Raw genomic sequence first — 23,297 nt, 5'->3', positions numbered from 1 at the left:
ACTTAATTTAGAATATAACGGCCGCCGGCCAACTTAACAAAGTTGTTAAATAATAATAGCGAGATTGTAATAATCATAGTCTAACAAATAATAATAATAAATGAGGTACTTGTCGTCGACGGTTATCTCTTTCTAAAGTCTATTACTTCGTTTATTCTTGTTGTCAAACTCGTCACAGCCCCAGCTTGGGTTGTTGTAAGGCGACTTCGAAAGTCTAATCATTTGTTCTTGAGCAACAATTTTATTTCAATGTTTACAACCTCTGATACTCCTATCGGGTGGGGATACTACTTGGAGTAAACTAGTTCGTCGTTCTACATGGGGAGCCTGTATGTCGTCAACATTCGTTAAGTTGACAAGTCCTCTGACATGGTATAATAGTTAGTCTTGCTTGGACCTGTTTTCATGATAGCGCCAAGCTGCGTTAGCAGATCAGAGCCTATAATACCGTTGATTAGAGATAAGTTCTCGATGAACGAAAAATGGGGATTCTTTGTCGAAAATATACATTCAACTTTTATGTTGAATTTTGTTTGAGACATGAATGCGCTCACTATGAAAGGAGAATTTACCGATACTACACCATTCAATTCTTTTACGGGTTTAATGAAGTTCTCATTCCCTAGCTAGCTTTCGCTTGACAAAAAGCCGCCGGAAGTGCTCCCTAAAAAATTAACTTTCATAGCAGTAATCTTCTTCTGCATCAGGTTCTGCGGCAGCCGTGTTGGCTACGTTACTATAGTCAGTTGCGCTTGGATTTTGCGAATTTCGCTGTATCACATTATTTACCCCCTGGCGCCTTTGGCCAAACATGCGTTCAGAGGTATTTTGGGTTTCTTTGTCCTGCTCGGAACTGAAGTGGACCTGATGGTAAAGAAAAACAATAAACTTATAAAGCTAGCAATAACTTAACAATAAACTTATAAAGGAAGACAACGCCGAGGATTGTCTTACGGTTGGTTAACGATAGACGAATAAGAAGAAGACGAAAACCAAAGTTTTGGATCACAGTTTAAAAATCGTAAGGACAAAATCAGAAATTGCTTCTTAACTGATTCTATTCAGTATTGCCAATTTTGGTACAGCGGGAACTAAATATATTAGTATTCTAATATAGGGATCGTGAATCATCACTTAATGAATCTAAGAAAACCTTTTCCACACTGCCAATGGTAGAGATTCCATTGTGAATCGTGTCTCAAACGAATTTTAACAGAGATCTTTCCTACAACCATTTTTCGCCAATTTCCAAAAAATTTGAGGCCGATCGAAAATCAAAATTTCATGCAAACATTTTTCGTAACTTTTCCATAATTTGGGTGCACCTCCACCACATAACGTACCTATACTGATCATTTCAGCTTACTATCTCTAACGGCTTGGTCTGTGCATTGATCTCTAATCAATCAAAACAAACAGTTTTATATATAGAAATTACTACAACATCGATTGGATCAGATTTAAGTTTAGTTTACACTTAAAGAAGTCATTAAAAATATGTTGTCACATAATTTGCAGAATGCAGACAGACAATCCGCTCACTTTGGCTCTTTATACCTTCTTATTGTTGGTTGTTATGACTTGTCAGCTTCAAACTTATTATTGCATCGAATTTCAGCTAAAAAATTGCAACAGTCTCCAATTTAATTTTTTCGATTTTGAGCCGCAAGCCTGCCAAGATCCATGAATATTAATAGCGGTTTGTTTCGGTTGTAAATAAACCAAAATGAAAACCCAAAGGAAAAATGATTATTTTTTATACCCTGAACCCATTTAAAATGGGTATAAGGGTATATTATATTTATATATTATCCGTCTGTCCGTATGTATGAACGCAAGGATCTCAGAACCTATAAGAGCTAAAAACTAGACTTTCGATGTAGGTGCTCCTAGTGCCTGTGCAGATCGAGTTTGTTTCCGATAATCGATAACTTACTCCGTTTCCAAGCAATCGATAAGAATCGAAATCGATATCCTATTTTTTGGGCAATTTTGGTAAATAATAAGAGCTAGAGTCACCAAACTTGGCATATAGCTTCTAAAATAGAATATATATGCATTTGATGTTGGAAGAAGAGGGTTCAGGGTATCCCCTAGTCGGGAGCTTCCGACTAGAACCTCTTGTTTTTATTTAGTTAACAAAATTTTAATATTACATTTTTAAGCAATTATAAAATTACGATTCATGTGAACTGTTTAACATACCCCCACACCAGAAACATAAAAATATGCGCACAACTTATTATAGAAATTATTAATGGCCAAATGTCCGGATACCTAGCCGGTGGTTCTATTATTAATGAAGCAAATAAAATGGATATCATTAAAATTTCGGAGATTTTTATGATTGATCTTATCCGATTTTTTCGAATCATAATATTCTGGTTAGTTTCAAAATAGCTACACATGAAAATCAAATGAAAAATAATCATTAATGCACATGTTGGAACAATCAAATTATCCTTCTTCAAAAGTGGTGTCATACTAAAAACTGACATCTTAAGAAACCAAAGCATTTCCTTGGGCCACCAGGCAAACAAGCAAATCGATGGCAATGAAATAAGTAAAATGGACTTCTCGTGAACCTGAAAAAGAAGTTTTAGGCGCCATGGTTCGAAATGTAATATACATATATAATACATACTTGAAACGAAAACAGGAAAAACGCTGCTGCCGTATTAAATAGAGTTAATATGAATGTGTATTTACTTCGTCTGCAAAAAAGTTGCACATTAGTTGGTAAGACTGCCAATAATGTAGTTCCTATGCAAATTAAAGCCATCTCGTGATTAATAATGTGTTTTCTGAAAACAGAATGTAAAATATTAATACATAGTATTATTTAATTAACAATTGTTTAAGCTCACTTCAATTTGTAAATAACATTAATACTGCACCAAAAATTTGCAACTTTGTCTTCAAATACGCCTCGTCCGAGCGGAAAAAGACGGTGTAAAACTTGTGCAGTTGCGTCAACTGAACCTAACCAAGGATACCATAAAATGGAAAAAGTTGCTAGCACCGTAGTCGCTATCATTAAAAGCTTTGTTACAAACAATCGTAAGCTGTTAAAAGAAAATAATTATAAACATTTAATATTTGATTAGTCTCTAATTCTGAAAATATTTTATAAAAGTTTGTATGTATATCAGAGTTAAATATTAATTAAAGGTTTTAAATATTAATTTTCAAACGACAAAATATACCTTTGTAAAGAGTGTTACATAACTAACGCATATAAAAACGTTGCATTCCGACTGTACAGTAGTAGCCTATTTAGTTACTAAGGTGTGATAAGTCCACACATTTAAAAGTGACACAAAACTTCTAGTATGGCTTTTTGCTTTTGAAACAAACGAAAGCCATAGTCCTGACTTGCTAATGCTGAATCAGTGGTGGAGAATTTTTTTGCTGATTTCATATTAATAAATAGAGTATCCAAAATTTATTCGCAATGACCGAAGTTGGTATAATGATTGAACAAAGAGGTTGGCGCCGCTTACATATAACTGATAATATAGCTAAAGAAAATACCCATATATTTTTAAATTATTGCAATTATTGTAAATATAACAATCAATTTTTTTGACGCGAGACAAAAACACAAAAGTGTGGTTAGTGCATATAAAGAAGGAATATTTTGTGACAGCTTAGACTATCCAGCAAGAGTTCGAGCTATGTTTGTTTGTAACCTAAAACATTGCAGTAGCTTAAGTGTGCAGCATGCTTCAATAAGCTTCAGCAGCTAGCCTAAAAAAATGCATCATAATAATACGTTTTTTTTTATTTCAACGAGGATTTAAAAAAGAATAGGGAAAGTAGGCCAACTTAAAACAGAGTATGCGATGACTATCTTACCATTTTATACCCTGAACCCATTGAAAATGGGTAAAAAGGGTAAATTGTATTTGTGCAAAATCCAAATGTATGTAACAGGCAGAAGGAAGCATATCCGACCCCATAAAATATATACATTCTTGATCAGCATCAATAGCCGAGTCGATCTAGCCATGTCCGTCTGTCTGTCTGTCCGTATGTATGAACGCAAGGATCTCAGAACCTATAAGAGCTACAGACTTGTAATTTTAGATGTAGGTCCTCCTAGTGCCTGCGCAGATCAAGTTTGTTTTCGATAATCGATAAATTGCCCCGTTTCCAAGTAATCGATAAAAATCTATATCGAAATCCTGTTTTTTTGGGTAATTTTGGTAAATTCTAGGTAATTTCTAGAATAGTATATATATTTGCAATTGGTGTTGAAAGAAGAGGGTTCAGGGTATCCCCTAGTCGGGAGCTCCCGACTATACTCTTACTTGTTATATGTATATGGAGCTAAAAAGATGATCAAAGTTGACTATAATTTTCCAAAAGGATCTCATTTCCAGGCGTACCCGCATATTGTTCATTATTCATGTTTGTATTGAACATTTAAGATTTTTTGCTTGGCAGGCAATTGGGCAGGCACAAAATTGGCTTGCGTGCGCCTTCGATGAAAAAATACTGTCGGCCAGTCTAACGCCCTCAGTGTAAATTTTTGTAGCGAAATACTTTCAGTATTCTTTATTTTGTTTTATAAAGTTATTATTTTATTGTCCTTTTTTTTGTAGAATGAAGAATTTCTGCTGACAGCGCGCTTTCCATTGAACACAAACAAAGTGAAAAACTCCCTGCATGTATGTATGTATGGGAGCAAGGTGAGCAAGGTCCCGAAAAATTGGCACACGCATACCTTCAAATTATGGCAAAAGTTTTAGTTATGGGTCATTATCTTCACCCAAAACAGCCCGAACAGTTGAAGAGCATTAATGTGCAACTTTCTCAATAATTAATAAATATTGCTGTTCAAAGAAAGACAACCATTTAAACAACATCCCAATCAGCTTGGTAACTCCTTCGAGATAAGCGGCATTTATGTCGCATGACACACTACTTCATTCCGCATTAGTGTGTTTTAAGAACACAAAGCACATATACGCGTTGTTTTCGACGGTTGTGGTTGACTCCACAAATATGCGATGAGAGCTGACATCAAAAAGATATACAGGCAGGTTATGGTGAATGAAGTAGATAGAGATTACCAGCTTGTAGTGTGGAGAAAGAACCCATCCGTCTCTATGAAATCCTTCAGGTTAAACACTTTAACTTACGGCACTGCGCCTGCTTTGTTTTGCCAATACGGTGTTTTACAAAGCTTAGTGATACGAACGAGCCATCACACCCTGAAGCTGCTGAAGTTTGAACTAACCAAATGGTTTTCGAGTTTTCCTCAGTGCTGACACAACCAAAACACTTGGCGTGAAGTGGTTACCGAATGAAAAAACGGAACATTCTCTCGGTGACATTGCAGCTTTTTGCCTCTTAAGTTCTCTGAGGCGAAACTCCTACTCCAAGAGCTCTGACTTCACAAGTTAGACCTGGATAAGTCTATCCCTTGGAGTTTGGATAAGTCATGGCAACAACTGAAATAAACTTTGATTCAGTTGCAAAGAATAAAGATACCACGATATTTGCTTACAAAGCCAACTTCACCGAATGAGAAACATGGTTTGGCCGACGCTTCAATAAGAGCGTTTGGCGCATGTGTATATATACGCAACCATAGTTGTTGTTGACATCCGAATCTAGAGTAGCCCAACTCAAATTATTATTGCTCGACTTGAGTTGTGCGCAGCTCACCTTCTTGCGGATATTTGTCATCGAATCATAAATCTCATAAGATTACCGATTGAACGGACGGTTCTTTGGTCTGATTCAAAGTCACACTTTATTAGTCACATCCTTGTCTTTAGCGACATTTGAGTAGAACTGAGTGGTGGAAATCGTAAAGGGAACAGAGAAAGCTGAATGGCGCCATTTACCTATAAAGCAAAACCCAGCAGATATTGTTTCTAGAACCTGCGATGTTGATTATTTTCTTCTGCGTCGATTTGGTTTGATAGCCTTTTTTTTTTAAGGAACCAAGAGAATCCTGGCTAGTTAAGTATCTGATACCAGATGAGATGTGTACCTCAGATATACGCAAAACAGCAGGTATGCTACACCGACCAGATATATTAAAAAGGATCGATATGTTATGTACATATATGTTTTGATGAATTGCTATGGTGACCCAAGAGCACTAGTGAGTCTTATTCGTGAGCAACTTTGTCTAATTAACCCTCGAGATGTCTGTCGTCCGACAGTGAGATCCGTTACTTTAAATATAAACCTCGCCTGCTAGCCCAAATTGGCCAGCAGATCGACTCCGACCGCTGAAGCGTAAATTTTTGTGGCCCAATTAGCACGACCTTTCGAATGCTTAGAAGGCCTACGTATAATTCGTACATAGCATTATTTGTTTGCTTCGCCTCCAAAACGGTTCACTTGGAACTTGTATCTGACTTATCCTCTAATACATTGTTAATGACATTTCTAAGGTTCGTCGGCCATCGAGTCCCACAGATCGTCCATTGCGACAATGCAAGGAACTATGTCGGATCATGTCTCTAGTTTCGGGAGTTACGAACTCGAATCGAGAAAGAGGCGAACGCACAACTCGCCAATCACCATCAAAAAGCAAATCCGTCACACCGCCAATAGCTCCGCACTTTGTGGGTCTGTGGGAGGCAGGTGTGAAGACTGCAAAGCACCGATTCCAAGCGACGGCCAGGCTCTAATGCCAGGCCACCTACTGGTGATAGGCCTATTAAGGGATCTTTCGGCAAAGGCGACCCCGGACCAGCAGGGCCTCATCTTCTTGAATCGATGACGAACTGTCTCATCGCTCGAGCAACAGTTCTGGTGGCGATGGTCAAAGGAGTGTGTTCTCGGACTTCAAGGACTCCATGTGGCAACATCGCCCGTCAAACGTCGTCGTGGAAGAGCTAGTGGTTGCTGTAGAGGGCAAATTCTAAAATTGGGACACTAACCGGCGATTAAGTGGAGACTCAGGATAATATTTGTTAAGCGACTCGAAACTCGTTCTGGAGGCAGGCTTTCTTGGCAATGGTAGCGATTTTGAGGGAATCACGCCCAGTGAGTCCTGTACATTTAGCATGCAACGTATTCTCACATAGCCAGCAATCAACAAATGCAAACGCAGATTCTTCAGCCTGCTTGAACTGTTCTAGGTTTTTTACAGCACGACATATATGACTACCGGGGTTAAAGATAAACAGAAAATAATTTCGAAAAACAAAAAAATTATCTTACACAAACAATATTTCTTTTTTTTTTTACAAACAAAAGCATATTAGAAGCTCAAATATATATAAAAATATAATTTATATAACAACATATATCACAATATATATTATATACAAAACACTTTAATCACTCTTAAACTCCGAACTGACAGAATTTTTTTCGCCAAAAACAAACCGCCTCGTAAACGTATTATTAGAGAACTGAAAGGATTCTAATTATAAAACTAGAGCTATCAATCTTTCAGCTGTTGAATATATATAGAATCATATATTTTAATTGTGATTGAAATTTGAAAAACACCTGGACGACAAAGTTGAACTGAAACGTCATAAGCAAAGAATCAGTTGACGTAATACACATGTCCACACTCGAATTCAAGGTAAAGGAATAAAAAAAGATTAAAAGACATAACGTGACAGGACGTAACACAACTTTCCAAGGATGTGACAACACATAGGAAAACAAATAAAATTCTAGATAATAAACTAACGTCCATGTATGAAGCAGTGCCAGTAGGGGAAGGAGGTCGATATCGGCAACTGAAATAATTTTTAATACATTTTTGTATCCTATTTTTTTAATTACTTCTCGTAACAATAACCATCCCAAAGCCAACTGTTCACTTAAATTCGTAATAAATTTCATTAATGGAGGGCAGAGCAATTACCTTTTAAAATTTAAAATATCATCGAAATTGGCCAAAGAAACAAGATTGCTTATGAACAATTTTCTTCAGTCTCATATGAAATGTATATGTTTCTGGCATAGGCCATACAAAAATACTTTAAGAAACTTCATTACAGACTTTTCCTACGGATTGTAATTGACGAGTTCCGCAAAAGGGAGGAGTTAGCATCGTCGTCCACTATCAAAGGATGTAAAATCTTGATGAATCAAACAATTGATCGGATTGTCTTAGACTCGCGTTAGCATTGTTATCAGGGCTCCCCATGCGCGCGCTGGTTGTCCGAAATATGATTCGGTTGGACAAATACAAGTAACAGGGCTATTTTTGTACTTAACTTTTGATTTTATTTGAATAAGAAAGCAGAACTTTACCGCTTCGTACCAAAATACTCGATATTCTCATAACTAAATAGTTTATAAGGTCGGAGCTGTTTCCCGCTGCCTGTAAAAACATTTGCACATAACAGGTATATCCCTTTATAAATTTGCAATGGGTTCGTTGTATAATAAATACAAATCAATTACAACAGACTAGGAAATACTCTAAACTCATTTGTAAATTTCTTCTTTAAATTTAAATTTCTTCAAAAAGGTACATATACACACGTATCTTTTTGGGCAACTGTTTGTATGTATCCATATGTAAAATGTAGTATAAAAATGTGTTCACTAAAAATGGGTCTAAAAATGCTCACAAAAAAATTTCGAATTTGTATGGAAACGGGGCAGTATACTAATGTTTTGGAACCAGCATATATCGCGTTGGCAATAGGGGGATCAACATTCTGAATTTTAAGTCTGCCTATATATACTTAGGGGGTCGGAGAAGACTTCTTCAGCCTCTTACATACATTTGGGTATAACAAGAATACGGCTATCTTGGGCACGCCGAAGATTTAATACTAGTTATTTGCAGATAGGTTAGAATATAAAATTTGGTGGAGATGTCTTAAGACATTAATTTCTTCTATGCAAAAACTAATTTTGACCCATGCATATGAAATAGCTGTCCGAAATGTTACTAATATATATGAAGCATGGTGAGACCTTTGAATTCCAATCGGTCAAGATATTGTGAAGCCCCATACTCGTATTTTATCTATGAGCGATCGTTTCTATGGGAAATAATTTTCGAAGTTAGGAAAGACATGCAAGAAGCATGTTGTAACAAGTAAATGCCAAATTTGGTGAGGACATCGGGGCAAAGAAAAGTCACTCAAAATTTAATTTTCGACCTATTATTGCTATGGAATAGGTAACCCGATTCAAATTTCATTAAGCAGGAATCTGAGAAAAGTTTACATAGAAACAAAGACGGACACTCGGCTTGTCGGTTGCTAAAAAACAAGAATATTGACCACAAGAAGAACATTAGTGCTTATCCATTTTGCCATGTATGACTGATAAAACCCGAAATATCAGTGCCAGTCCGTATTTCGCTAAGTCCATTATCGCTGCGTAGAAAAATTGACGTAAGGGACTGCTTTGTAATTTTTTGTTGATTTGAAGACTGTCTATTGTATGCTTAATAATAGGATTGAGGATTGTAAAGATCAAGCTCTTGAGGAAAATACATAATTCATAAATACACTTTAAGATTAATACCTGTTTTGTGAAAAGCATGTACTCAGTAGGTATGCAAAGAACGGCAGAGCGTGGTATAATTCCATTTGTTTATAATTCAAGGCCAATGTGAAGGTGAAAGCGGCAATATAGTTTCTGTTACACAGTAACGCAGCGACGGCTAAAGCTAAAAATCCAAGTGATATGTTGTTGTACTGAAAGTGTCCATTGTCGATGAGAATTTGCCCCGGGTAGATTGCAAGAAGTACAAGCAAATGGTGTTTCAAATTTTTCTCAAACGCGAGATCCATGCAAACAGAAATAGCTATTATAGCAGGCATATAAACTAAAATGTCCGCTGCTAAAACTGTCAGGCGCATAAAACTCTTGTGTTCCTTGGTTTCAATACCCCTACTGGTGTGTAGTTCAACATAGCTGTAATTGAGTAATTTAGCTACACGGCCAGTTAGGTAACTGTGATAAGCTGTAAGAGGCGGATAATCTAAGCCCCAATACTGCAAGTCGTTATGTGTACTATTGGTATACCACTGTTTAACATCTAAATTTATTGTCACTTCTTGCCAGTGCCGCTGAGCTTCATAATCCCCAAACATCGGCGCTTGGTTAAATCCAGAGTAGGAGTTCATGGATATAATAGATCTTAAGGCCAATGCGCCAAAAATTGCAGCTATCATTTCCGAATGCATATTGCCTAAAGCAATGCTTTTATTTTTAATTAGACATAAATATGCACATAGTGATGCACCGACTAATGTAATTACGTTTTAGTACTCGATATTTTTGAATTATATTTTTAAACAATTTTTTTGTACCAAATACTATCGATATTTTCTTGGAAGTAGTTAAATCGAATGATTGGCCGCCAATCCTTAACGCATCTATACGGCATTACCGAATTCTTAAGTGTGGTTGTATTATATATCAAAGAACGCCCCTGAACAGCACCACGCTTCATGATAAAGCAATATCAAAATTAATAAATACATTCTTAGCAAGATTTCGAAATATTTATATGCTAAAAATTGTAAAATTAAAATTTCAAGTGACCGCTTACCTTCTTTGTTAAATATGCTGTTTATGGTAATGCTACTTTCATATTTTCCATAGCAATCATACAAATTCCGATAAAAAAAAAAAAAAAAACCTACAGCTTCCAGAATATTACTCATTATTAGAACTTGCTATTTTTCATTATTTCTTTACCGAGCAAAGCAATATTTTGTTCAATCAATAATTATGATTTAGTCTGTTAAGATATTTTGTCAGTTGTCGCGGCGGTCCAATAAGCTGCATGACAAATAATATGTACTCTCATGAACAATCACTTAACACCCGGCGGAACGGATAAGTATCTGCGCAATATTGCTTATAATACGCACCTATACGTTCCTATAGCTTATAAAACGTTGCTCCACAGCGAAGTCATTATAATTTTCGATTGTGTTTATTATATTGCACTTGTCCCAATTTACAAATGGCAGTTGATTAAGAAATTGGGTGCAGAACTGGGTTAAGGCCAATTTCCTAACTAATGGAAGTTCCACAAGGAAGGGCCCAAAAAACATACATAGTTGAAAATTTTTAATCGAGATTTCTATCTTAACCATAAACAGCTGATATGTCAACGAAGGCAAGCGTTAAGAAATTTAGAAATATAATAATTCCTCAAATATTAGAACTTAAGCATGGCGAGATGTCGAAAGCGCATTATTTGAGTTTTGGAAGAAAAACTTTGCGGCGCTTATGTAAATTGATCGATCAGCTGTTTATTTAAAGAAGCGGTACTTTTCCCACTCACATGTTACCGACAACCGGTGGGACTCCAATATGTGGAATTTGAAAATGTGACATTTCTCAAGCCAGTGGAGAAAGTCTATAAGTTGGAGGTAATAATAGCGAACGCGTTAATGGAAATATACGTTGCCAAAGCTACGATGATAACATATAAGCAGAACAACGACAAAAACAATGTCAACAAACAACAACAAACAACAAAATTATGTTTATAAACCTTACAAATGTATCAGGCAACACAAAGCAAATAGAAGACTTCGGAAATAGTTTATATAAGCCCCTTAGTAAATACAATGTTCTTAATCATTCTGACGGAGAAAGAGAAAATCAAAATAAATTTTACCAAGTTCCGCTGAAAAAATATGGCGATTATTAGTAGATTATCGTCAAATTAATTTATATATTCCATATACTCATGAGAAAGAAATTAAATCTTAGGTATTATTTATGCAAATAAAATCGTAGAATACAAAAGTTCAGTGTTACTGATTCCGAAAACACTTTTGCCAAGTTCCGCTTAAAAAATATGGCAACTATTAGCAGATTATTGTCAAATTAATAAACAGTAAATAAATAGATAAAAGAACTCCATATATGTATGTACTTATAAGGAAGAAATTAAATCACAGGTATACAATTTATGCGCAAATACAATCGATACAATACAAAAGTACACTCTTACAGCCACCAACTGAATCTCCGCGTATGCGAAGTTCAATGCGTTCCGAAGAAAGAGGGGACTCCTCCTCCGATACGAGATGCTAAATCACATCTGTAAGGAGCCAAGTCTCAGTAAAAGCTAAAATGTGAAAATTAAATGGAAGAGAATCTACGTACAGGCTAACAAGGTTCGATTTTACCCCTCTATCGTTCTGATAGGCAAGCTCAAGAGAAGAATTTAAATTTTTTGACGTAGCAACTTGGGTTGAGTCGCCACTAGATAGAACCCCAAGAACTTTCACAAAAGGTGAAAATATAAAATCAACACAGAACAAGAGATAACAGCAATTGACTGGGAATTAAAAAATGTTCTTATACCGTATATGGCAAATATTTCAGAAAAATTACAATTACAAATCATAGACCATTTTTTACCTCTCCTTAATATTAAATCCAAGTTAAAAATTAATACGAATGAGATAGGAAACTAGAAGTAGAATAACAGCAGAACAACTAAATAAATACCTCTAAGGATATAAAAATAAAGTTAGCAACAAAATTATCTGGCGCAAATCCTTGAAAATGCTGTTTTGCCAAACGTATGTATATTAGGCAAAGAATAACGATGTGCGAAAAAAAGTCACATGGCAATTAACAGCTTAATGTATTTGTTCACACATTGTAAAAACTTATAACAAGCAATCTATATGCCAATGATATAGTCGATCTAGATCAATTCCTCCAAATGTTTGAAACAGAGGCACCGAGCGAAAAGATCTTTAAAAAGATATTAATGGACATTTTCAAAATTATGACCTAACATTTTTTAAGCTTTTAAGAGTAGCGCTACTTAAACAGGTGACCAAAATAAATGCTGATAAAGAAAAAGAAGCATTATTGTCTACATTCCATGATGCCCCCATGCAGGTATTTAAAAACCAATGGAAAAATATCATATTACAGATTATGTACGTAAACGTAAAATTGCCAAATAATTAAACCAACGGCACACCAAGACTCCATTTATTATTACATACACAGCAATATGTGTTGTCCATTATTAAAGTTTCCGCCCTCTTGTAATCACTTGCAACCATTGTAAATTGTATATATTGTATTAATCAGGCATGTGACTTTTTTTAAGTTGTTTAGCATATAGAGCATTAACGTCCATAATTAATTTGATATATTTGTAAATATGTATGTAGGTGATGGTTCCAGTTGCTCCGCATTTGAAGTCCGAGCACATACTCCTTTGACCATCACCGCCAAATCTGTTGCTAGAGCAACGAGACAGCTCGCCATCGATTAAAGCAGGTGAGACCCTGCTGAACCGGAGTGCTTTCTGCTGGCAGAGCCGTCAATACTCCCACTAGTAGGTGGCCTGGCGTTAGAGATTTCGCTTGTTGCTCCTAGGGGCCTGGAATTGAGGACAGCCTCCACTGCGAAAAGAGTCATCTGCAGCTCCTCGGCTGTTAGCAACAGGCTGCCTACCGTCCGTAGGAGTAGGTGCTTTGCAGACTTCACACCTGCCTCCCACTAAACCCCGACGTGCGGAGCTCTTAACGGTATGAACCCAAATTCGCATCCGGTTTTTAATGCGAATTCCCGAATTGAGTCCGCTTCTGTGGGGCTCCTTGACGGCCGACGAAAAAATGTATGAGTGAATAAGTCAGATACTAGTTCTAAGTGAACCGCTTTGGAGGCGAAGCAAACAAACAGTACTATGTACGACTTATACGTAGGCTTTCCAAGCATTCGAAATGTCGTGATAATTGGGCCACAAAAATCGACGCCACAGATAGAAAATTGGCGAAGCGCTCGGAGTCGATTTGCTGGTAAATTTCCCATAATTTATGTCAGCAGATGAGGTTTGCATTTAAAGCAATGGATACATGATCCCACTGTCTGTCGACAGACCTCTTGAGCGTTGATTAGCCACAGTCGTTCACGCCAAAGACGAAGGATGTGACCGAATCCAATGATGCGTGACTTCAGAAGCAGACCAAAGAAAAAGCTTTAGGGTGCGATAAAACACCGTATTGCCAAAAGCAGGGTAGGCGCAGTGTCGTAAGATACGGAGTTTAACCTGAAGAACCTCAAAGTGTCAGTTGGTTTCTTTCTCCGTACTACGAGCTGGGAATCTCGATCTGCTTCATGGACCACTACCGCCTATACATCTTTTAGTGATCACCAATCAACGCATATTTGTAAAGTCGAAGTCGAAGTAGAGTCGAGTAAAGCTCCTCTTGAATGGTCGGTCCAACCATTAGAACATCATTCATAGCCATTTGAGACGATGTCCGACAGGATGCCTCAAAAACAACGCGTAATTTCGTCGATGTGCTTTGTGGTCTTAAGAGACACTGATGCGGAATGAGATAGTATAGAGTACTTGGAATCTGATCATCTATTTCAAACAAACGACGTTTAGCAACCTCGAAGGAGATACCAAGCTGATTGGGATCTGATTTAAATGACAATCTCACTTTAAATCGACCTGACGGCAGTATTTCCAAATTATCTAGAAAGTGGCTCTCACATAGCTGCTGTTCAACTGTTCGGACCTTTTTGTCTGAAGGCAACTTATTTAATGACCAAAATTTCTGCAATGTTTTGTCGCGGTATAAGGTATAAGACTCTTTTTGGCAACTCAGATTGACAGCATGAGTCTTCTCATGACTTGACGGCGTGTAACGCCCTGATGAAATTCAGCCAACAAGTGTCTTTTGCAGAATAGGACAATTCGGAGCTTGTTTAATCTGACCGACAGGCAGAAGCCCAAAGAACGTCTCAGCTCCGATGAGCATGTCGATCTTCTGTGGATTATAAAAATATAGATCAGCCAATAGCAGTTTCTCAGGCATTTTCCAGCCACTGAAATTCACCGTATGGTCAGGCTGGTAGCCCGAAATGATCTTCAAAATCCACACTCACTGCAATTGACTCGCGACTCCACCACTGTATGAATCTTCTTTCTTACCTGAGTATTGCATTGAGCAATCCCAAGTAAGCTGATACTAGCCTCTTCTCTACGCAGCTGCAATCGTTGTGCTAGCTCGTCTGTTACAAAATTCTTTTGTGATCCAGAATCGAGAAAAGCTCTAGCCAAAACGAACTCGCCACTTCTCGTTTTAACGCTAACGACTGCGGTAGCTAGGATTATCAGATACATTCGCATGCACAGCATAGAATAGCATGTCGATGGTTGATCTGCCTGTTGTGCGGAGTCAAGGGGGGGTGGTAACGCTCGAGTGCTAGAAACGGCCGAGTATCTAAGCAACAGTGTGTTATGAGAATGACTGCATACTCTGCAGTTTGCCTTACATTTGGCAGCACACTTTGGAAGGGGCACACTTTCAAAGGCAATTGATGCATAAATGAGCCGCCTTAGCGAACTCAAACCGCTGCTGTACTGATAATGCGGCATATGCTGAGCAATTCAATATCGAATGGCCTTCGGATCCGAAATATAAACATTTTGGGGGCAGTTGATCGTTTCTTACACTAGCCACAGAACACGAAAACGAACCTCGATTATTGTTTTTGGAAACAGCCTTTGACTTCGGGCCATCGGGCGAAGCTTTGGCTGATTTTTCAGCAGAAAGGTGTGAATATCTACTAATGATTGCATAATCGCGTTGATCCTCCAATTTTCGTCTGGTAATTGGGCAAACGAGGTGAATAAGAATCGCGTAAGAAATCTTTTTGTCGTCACCTATTGACAGGAGCGAGCCATAGATGGCGGAGAGAGTTTCAATCAGTGATCTCAATGATGCCGCAGAAGGCTGCGTTATTTTTGGCAGGCTAAAGAGAGCCAAAATATTTTCATTAAATTTTAGATATTTATTGTCGTAGACTCTCTTTAGGCTGTCCAATGCTTTTAAATAATTGTCCTCGGTGACTTGAAACGCTCTAACAGTGCCTAGTCACCAGTGAGACATGAGATCAGATGATTGAATTTCTCTATGCTCGGGATCGCATGATCGTTATGAACAAGAGTTTCGAACAGGCTAATAAAATTCTTAAAATTCTCTTAGCCATATTTTTTAATAATTATAATTTTAATAAAAATCGAGAAAGAAACGGGCTGCAGCTGGCTTGCTATGTACGTGTATATGTATGCGTGTAGTGCACTTATATACAAGCGCTTGGTCTTGGACAACTATACAATTTACAGTGGTTGCGAGTGATAGCAAGAGGAGGAAACGCCAAGCGAAATTTAATTGTAGTGATAATTAATTTTTGACACTAATTATAATTCGCTCAGAAGCACTCAATTGCACAAATACTAAACTATATACATATAAATCTCCAAGCGGTGCATGCAAATTTTAATTATGCTCAACTACCTTACATATGTGCCAAGAATTGAAAGCGTTGGCTTCATTAGCGCAACCAAGCCAATAGAGTTGGACTTTAAATTATTAGCACAGTACCTGTTGTTCCGGATGTTCAACTCTGGAAGCTACTTGCCTTGACATTCTCCACCCGCGGTCGCCATTAAAATTATGTTAGTTCATATAACTTTAAAAAAATGAAATTTGGTGGCTTTAAAGGGCAATTATGCGTTTTAGTGCGTATTGCTTTGATATAATTCGACAACTCACATAAGGCTACAATACGCTAAGGCTGCTTTGTGCTTATCTAAGGCGACCTAAGGTTGGTAACGGTCGCGATATTCATCGAGCGCCGAGTGCAGACTCGGCCACTCTAGATATATGCGGTTTTTCCCCTCGGTCTGTCCACACGAGGAGTGGATGAACATGTTTAACTAGCCACAGTCGCTTGCCACAGTCGCACACCGCGGGTCGCCACTGAGCCTCGGATCGATCTTGAACAGCTCGTGGAGGACCCTTATCATACCCTTTAAAAGTAGAACGAAATTTTACGCTTCGAAATTTTACGAAATTGCGAAACACCCTTGAATCCTAGGCATCAACACATTTTTGCTGAAGAATAAGATATAGTTTCGTTCGATGGCTCCAAATCAGAGTCGAAGGCTATTTCCAAAAAAATTAAACGAGATTCTTTTTCGTGTTCTGTGGCTAGAACAAGAATTGAACCCTAAATATTTATATTGAGTTTCCAAATGACATTCAATAGAAAATTGCTCAGCATAGGCCACATTATGAGTATAGCAGCGGTTGGGTTCTCCAAGGCGACTCCTTTATGCAACAACTGCCTTCGGAAGACAATTGCCAGATGTAAGGCAAACAATTGAAGTGTATGCAGTCGTCCTCATAACACCCTGTTGCATAGATAATGCACCCTTTGACTCCGCACAGGATCATTGACTTCACATGCTATACATGCATGAATCTGATAGTCAAATCCTAGCTGCAAAGGTCATTAGCGTTAAAGCGAGATGGAGCGAGATAGTTTCGGCTAGAGCTTTACTCAATTCTGGCTCCCACATTAATTTTGTAACAGACGAGCCAGCAGAACAATTGAAGCTGCGTAGAGCAGAGGCTAGTATCAGTTTACTTGGGATTCCTCAATTGGCTGAAGATCGACATGTTCATCGGAGCTTTTTAAGTTCTCTATGAAGTTAAGGTTAATAAGGTCCGGATTATCTCAGCGAGTTTCACGGCGATAAGTCGTAAAAAGACACATCCTGTCAATTTAAGTTATCAACAGGAATGTTATACGTCGCTTGAGAAATCATTGCATAAATTTTGGAAATTGGAACAGCAGTTATGTGAGAGTCACTTCCTAAAGAATTTCCCGTCACGTCGACTTTAAGTAAGACTGCTATTTAAATCAAATCCCAAACGCTTGTCTCGACTACCTGAGCCTAGGCGTATGTACTTGGAATTCATGGAAGACTATTGCCGAATGAAAATGCTTTCTCTCGGTGAAATTGCAGCTATTTGATTCGCTTGGCCTCTAAAGCCAAAAAGGCAAAACTTCTACTCCAAGAGCGCAGTCTTCACAAGTTATACTAGGATGATCGCATGTTGATCGCTAGAAATTATTGCATTAACATAATGGGCGAGGCCGATTTGAGGAAGTTTTACAAAACGAAAGAGGTTGTCAATATTTCGCCCACAATCAAGGAAAGATTCTTTCACCAACACTTTTTGGCGGTCTGCACTCAGATCGTCTGGATAACCATGCATAGACGGACTATGGAGCACTTTTTAATGAACTGTCCGGATTATCTGAAATTCACAAACGTGGAACAATCTCTGCTCTATGGCTGTAATATGAAGATCTTCAACTATCGCAGCCAGAACTCGCCCATGATTCAGGAGCTAAAGAGTGTAGCAAGCAAAGATATGCCAATACTATGGATAGGCGAGCGCAAATATCTGGTGTACTATCGTATGCGCTGCGAGAGGCAATTCATCACCGAAATGAAGCGGCCAGCAGTGCCGGTGATGGTAACCATTTTTTTCGCGTAATGTCTAGACTGCGTGAGAAGAATGCCGCGAAATTCGATACGGACACGGAAGTACAACGCAACACGGTACAGTATAAGAAGGAGAGCAAGGAATATTATGTCGATTAATAGTTGTATTAGAAGTGTTAATTAATTTTCAAATTTCAACATGACTTTTTTATCAAATTATCCAAATAGGAATTAATGCATTTATAAGAGATAGTTGCTTTACTTTTTTTTTGTGGGTCATATTTGAACCTTCGCAATGCCAGCTTAGTTTCCACATTCGCATTCACATAAGCATGTTCATTTATGCGCGACAAAGGACCAGAACCCAGACAGCTTTGTAGTTAACCAATAACTATATTTCCTAAATAGTCTAACCAATCTAGTTCGATCTTGAGAGCACAGAATTTTCTCGACCTGAAGTGCTGCATAAATTACAATGTATGGAGTTGAGGTGCAATAAGCCAAAATTAAATTAATCATGCTCAAATGCAAATGCTAATCCAATAAGTGCTCGCGCGGCAATATTAATACTTTTGAACAGAAAATATAATTTTTTGAATTTCGCTGCACGCAAGTAGTGACTATTAATTAGTTGCAAAAAGGCTTAAATTGTTTACAAAGCCAACTTCACCGATCGAGATGGTTACGCCGACGCTTCACAGTTGTTGTTCGCCGCAGGCATAGTTGTAGTTGATATACAAATCTTAAGTAGCTCTCCTCAAAACGAAGACTCTGCCTCGACTAGAGTTGTGCGCGGCTGACTTACTCGTATCTTTTTCATCGAGAAATAAATCTTAGATCTTATGGGTCTTGAGTTGTGAAGGAACCAAGAGAATGCTGGTTAGTTAACCAGCAACTGATGACAGATGAGATGCGTACCTTAGAAGTATGCAAAACTGCTGTTGGACTAGCAGCTTTGGTAGACCAACTACATATCCCGGGAACAATCGATTTTCCATCGGATGCCAGGCTGTTGAGAGTGTTTAATTATATTTCCGCTTTATTAAAAGAAAGTTAAAATCGAGCAGTACAATTGTAAAGTGTCCCTAAGGAGTCCCACAAACCGTCCATTGTGACAAGGCGACAGACTTCGTCGGAGCAACTCGCCAGGGAGTCGCAATTCGCGGATTCGCATCAAAAAGTGGATGCGATTTTACGGTAATACCGCCAAAAGCTCCGCACTTCGGGGGTCTGTGGGAGGCAGTTGTGAAGCTTGCAAAGCTCTTAATCCTACGGACGATGGGCAGTCTGCAGCTAACGGTCGAAGCTACAGACGATTCTAGTCGCAGTAGAAGCCGTGATTAATACCAAGCCCTTGGGAGCGCTAAGCGGGAACAGCAGCGTATTCTGCAGTTCCCATTCTCCGAGCTTCTTAGTAATAATCCGTACGAAACTCAGTACGCATAGCTGTACGGCTCTTAATTTTTCCAGCATGCTGAAGGCAGGACCGGAAAGATACATCTCCAGGACGGCGTGTACAACGTGGCTCAGTATGTTTATTGCAGGGCCTATATTACTGTGTGGCTACTGCGATTCCATTAGAAATGAAAATGGTGGGCCATTGAACCACCATAAGCATGACCATGACCATGAATTTCAAGCATTTTTCCAGAGAGCACCCTTCCGAATATGGTGTTTGCGCTACTGTCCTGTCTGGATTATTAGCTGATACAGCTCCGCACTGAGCACCAAGGAGACGGTGTCAGCCCGATGGAACTCAGGATCCGAATTCTCTTGCGGAGAACAACTTCAATTTTCATGTCCTCAGGCCCCTGCTGAGATAGGCAGTGCAAGCCCCTTCTGCACCAATGCTTGTGACAGAAAGCACAAGGATGCATTGATCCGACTCGTTGGAGTGCACGGATTAAGTAGTGCTCGAATTTCGAAAGATTTTGTACCGTCTCCCACGGCCACCAATGTAGTAAGCAGAATACTGATGGTCTTGCACTGGAGGAGCAGCGACAGCGTTGTATTGGTGGGCATGGTGGATCCGGAAAGCAGAGAGGGGCCGCGTCCCAGTCTTCGCATTTCGCGCTTTGGCATGCGGCTTGCGCGACCTTGGGTGCGCTCCTGGCTTTATCTCTTTTATTTTTATGCGGAGCAGGCTGTGGTCATCCTTACCACAGGAACGGCAGCGATCATTGCTGCGCCATGATAGGCGTGAGTGCTCGTGGGCAAGGCAGTTGGGGCGGTGTTGTTGATGCGTACTACCCGTAGGCGCTTCTCCGGGCTCACGTCCTTCCTCATTTCGTGTATTTCATCGCAGACCCGTCATTTAGACGAGACCATTCCTCGGGGCTGTTGGCACTGCTGGTTGGCGTTGCAAGGAACTATGTTGCTGAAGTAGGAAAAAAAATCTGTTAAAAATAATATTGATTTGAAGACACAAAGGACGACACACGTGTTAGTTTGGAGGTCTGTATATACGGCACCCTTCCATTGGTCATGTCATCCTTGTCTGGATGCGTCGCTTGCACTCTGCCGAGCCGCCATTTGTTGGATGGAAGCTTATCTTCTTTGACGATAACGACGTCGGCGTTTTGAAGGTTTCTCGTGGAATGCAGCCATTTGTTGTTTTTGTGCAACTGCTTGAGATATTCCTTTTTCTAACGGAAACAAAACTGCTGATTAAGGGCCCTGAGACGTTGCCAGCAGTTCAGGATGGACGCTGCGCTCTCTTTAATTTAAGGCTCCAAAATTAATATGGCTGGGACTGAGGACCAGTAGGTCAGCTGGGTTCTCTAAAAATGGGGAGATTGTCCTCGAGTTAAGGCAAACTTCTTGTTTGGGTAAGATTGTCGATAACTCTTAAAACGTGAATTTGAGAAAGGAAGTGGACTTGTAAAAGAGCGTTTTGAAGCTCTTTGCGCTCGGGGAGTTGAAGCGCCAGGACACATTTTAATGGCTCTAAGAAGTCACGCGATAGGTCCTTTGAGACTCCCACTAACGTGTTGCCATTGTCGGATTACATTTGTTGGGGGCATCCCCATCGATAAACAAATCGAGCGAAAGTGGCATGGAATTTTCCGGTTGTTAGGTCCGAAGTGGCTTTCAGGCCATACATTTAAGCTCGTATGCTGAACCATACAAAGACGCATACATAGCCCTTGGTGATGAGGCATGCTCGATCTGTGTAGTTTTTGAAGACGAACGGCCCAGAAAAATGGATGCCTTTGTGAGTGACCGGGCGGGAAAATATGGTTCTTTCGATGGGTCACGAGTTGGGGTCGCAACTTCTTGCGGTAAGCTTCACATACCCTGTGTTTTAGAATCCAGAACTTGAATTAGATCAGGCGCACCATTATCTGAAAGGGCAGTGTAAGGAAGGAGAATCGGATGTTATTCGTCATAGCGCAGAGACTCCATGAATCCATTTTGATCAATGAACGGATTGAGACTAATGGTGGCACTTGAGCTACTCAATGCGTTGAGTGTGTACAACAAGCCACTGTTGAGCTTCGGATAGTTCAGTTCTGCTGATGCTCTTTTGGAAATTGAGTATCGGATTTCTGACAGCGCTTTATAAAACGGTAAACATAGGTCATGACTCGAACTGCTTTTCCGAATTCGGAGAAATGGAGAAATTAGATTTGCTAAGTTACGGGTTTCACGGGACGAAGCTCTTTTTTAGTTTCATGGGTTGATTCGATAGAGCTCTGGTTCCTGCTACCACAAATCATTGGCCACGAGTTTGCACGAGGGGACACCTCTGCTCGCCAGAGCAGCACGGTTGCATTCGGAGCGAACGTGGGACCATTTGCTGAAGTTGGTGGATTGTGCAATCTTGGTGACTCTATTAGCCACAAAGGCCGTCCACTTGCATGGTGGCTTGATGAGCCAGGCCAGCACAAGAGTAGAGTCTGTCCAGCAGAAAGGCTCCTGTCTTTCAAGGAATGCTGCGGTCTGAACCTATTGCACCATCTGTGGATGCGTATCTTAATTAGAGTTGCATAGCTCTCGAGGAATGCTTTCCACCTTTGGAGGAGCTGTCTTGGCAAGTATGCATGCCAGCCCAGATAATGAAGCCAGATCTCTTGCATGAAGATCTTAGCACCGACCAAGAATAGTGCTAACCTTCCAGCTGGATCGAACAGCTTGGCGATTTGTGAAAGCACCTCACGTTTCGTATGGGATTGCTTCATTTTTTAGGGGACAAAGAGGAACTCATCGGTGTCTACCTTCCAGCAAATAACCTGGTTTTCGTAGGGCACGCTTCTTCTATTTCCAAAAATCGGCTCTGAGTAAATGATTTCTTTTAAGATTAATGAGTACAGCCTTGTCATTGGAGGTCCATTTCCGCAGTGCCCAGAGCTGTGCGTTGCTCATCTATAGCTTGGACTGCACCACTTTTGGTGTGTACCCCGGTAAATGACGTCGCTCACCAAATGGTAATTTGAGCGAAAACAGCTGCCGCAAGACCCGAATCGTCAGAAAGGAACGCAGTTGACACCGAAGGTGTGGGTATTGAGCTCATAATAATAAACTCCCCATCACCTTTCCGGTACAAGATTCTTTGTAATGGGGTGTGGTTTGGGTACATACGGATTTGCCGATACATTTTTGTAATATCGGCTCTGAATACATAACGGAAGAAACGCCATTTCAAGCTTTGGATGCTTAGATCGGATTGTAGAACTGGTCTTGGGTGTAGGACATCGTTCAAACTGTTTGCAATTTGAGGAAGGGCTGAAGGCGGTAAGCACAGCACGAATCTCTGGTGGTGCTGTCTGTGATGAGGGAGATAGAATCGTTACTAGGAAGGACTTGTCTTATATGATTTAAGTCCAGAAAACCCTTAATAATGGAGTCGCTCTTTAAGTGAAGGGATTCTCTTTAAACGACTTTCGTGTTTCAGAAACTGAGCGAGTGCGATGGACCTCGAATGTTTCTGATTTCTTGAATGGTAAATTTACTATATATCACTTCGCAAAACTTTGTGAGAAGATCATCTAATAGTGGTTCTAGGCTGATCGAACTCATTATGGAAAATTTG

At 39.4% G+C, this 23,297-nt stretch overlaps 1 protein-coding gene across 1 annotated transcript; it reads right to left on the bottom strand.

Annotated features, from left to right (window-relative positions):
• Positions 1-2,097: 2,097 nt before the first annotated feature.
• Positions 2,098-10,199, bottom strand: LOC115763957 (probable dolichyl pyrophosphate Man9GlcNAc2 alpha-1,3-glucosyltransferase). Its single transcript, XM_030706747.1, has 4 exons — positions 9,478-10,199; positions 2,868-3,065; positions 2,645-2,804; positions 2,098-2,585 (listed from the first exon to the last, which is right to left on the bottom strand). Exons 1-4 carry the CDS (start codon positions 10,140-10,142, stop codon positions 2,184-2,186), a joined length of 1,425 nt encoding a protein of 474 aa, XP_030562607.1. The 5' UTR covers positions 10,143-10,199; the 3' UTR covers positions 2,098-2,183.
• Positions 10,200-23,297: the final 13,098 nt, after the last annotated feature.

This window comes from Drosophila novamexicana, unplaced genomic scaffold (genome assembly GCF_003285875.2).
Source record: "Drosophila novamexicana strain 15010-1031.04,08,12 unplaced genomic scaffold, DnovRS2.1 tig00000796-arrow-arrow-pilon, whole genome shotgun sequence".
Lineage (NCBI taxonomy): Eukaryota > Metazoa > Arthropoda > Insecta > Diptera > Drosophilidae > Drosophila > Drosophila novamexicana.
This window is presented reverse-complemented; position numbering and strand designations above follow the sequence as displayed.

What these genes read in the sequence shown, in the direction of transcription:
- LOC115763957 (XM_030706747.1), bottom strand. Translation starts at nt 10,142, where the DNA reads ATGCATTCGGAAATGATAGCTGCAATTTTTGGCGCATTGGCCTTAAGA. An exon ending in AATGTTATTTACAAATTGAA is followed by an intron (nt 2,805 to 2,867) that starts GTGAGCTTAAAC and finishes TTCTGTTTTCAG; the next exon opens with AAAACACATTATTAATCACG. An exon ending in TTTTCCTGTTTTCGTTTCAA is followed by an intron (nt 2,586 to 2,644) that starts GTATGTATTATA and finishes CTTCTTTTTCAG; the next exon opens with GTTCACGAGAAGTCCATTTT.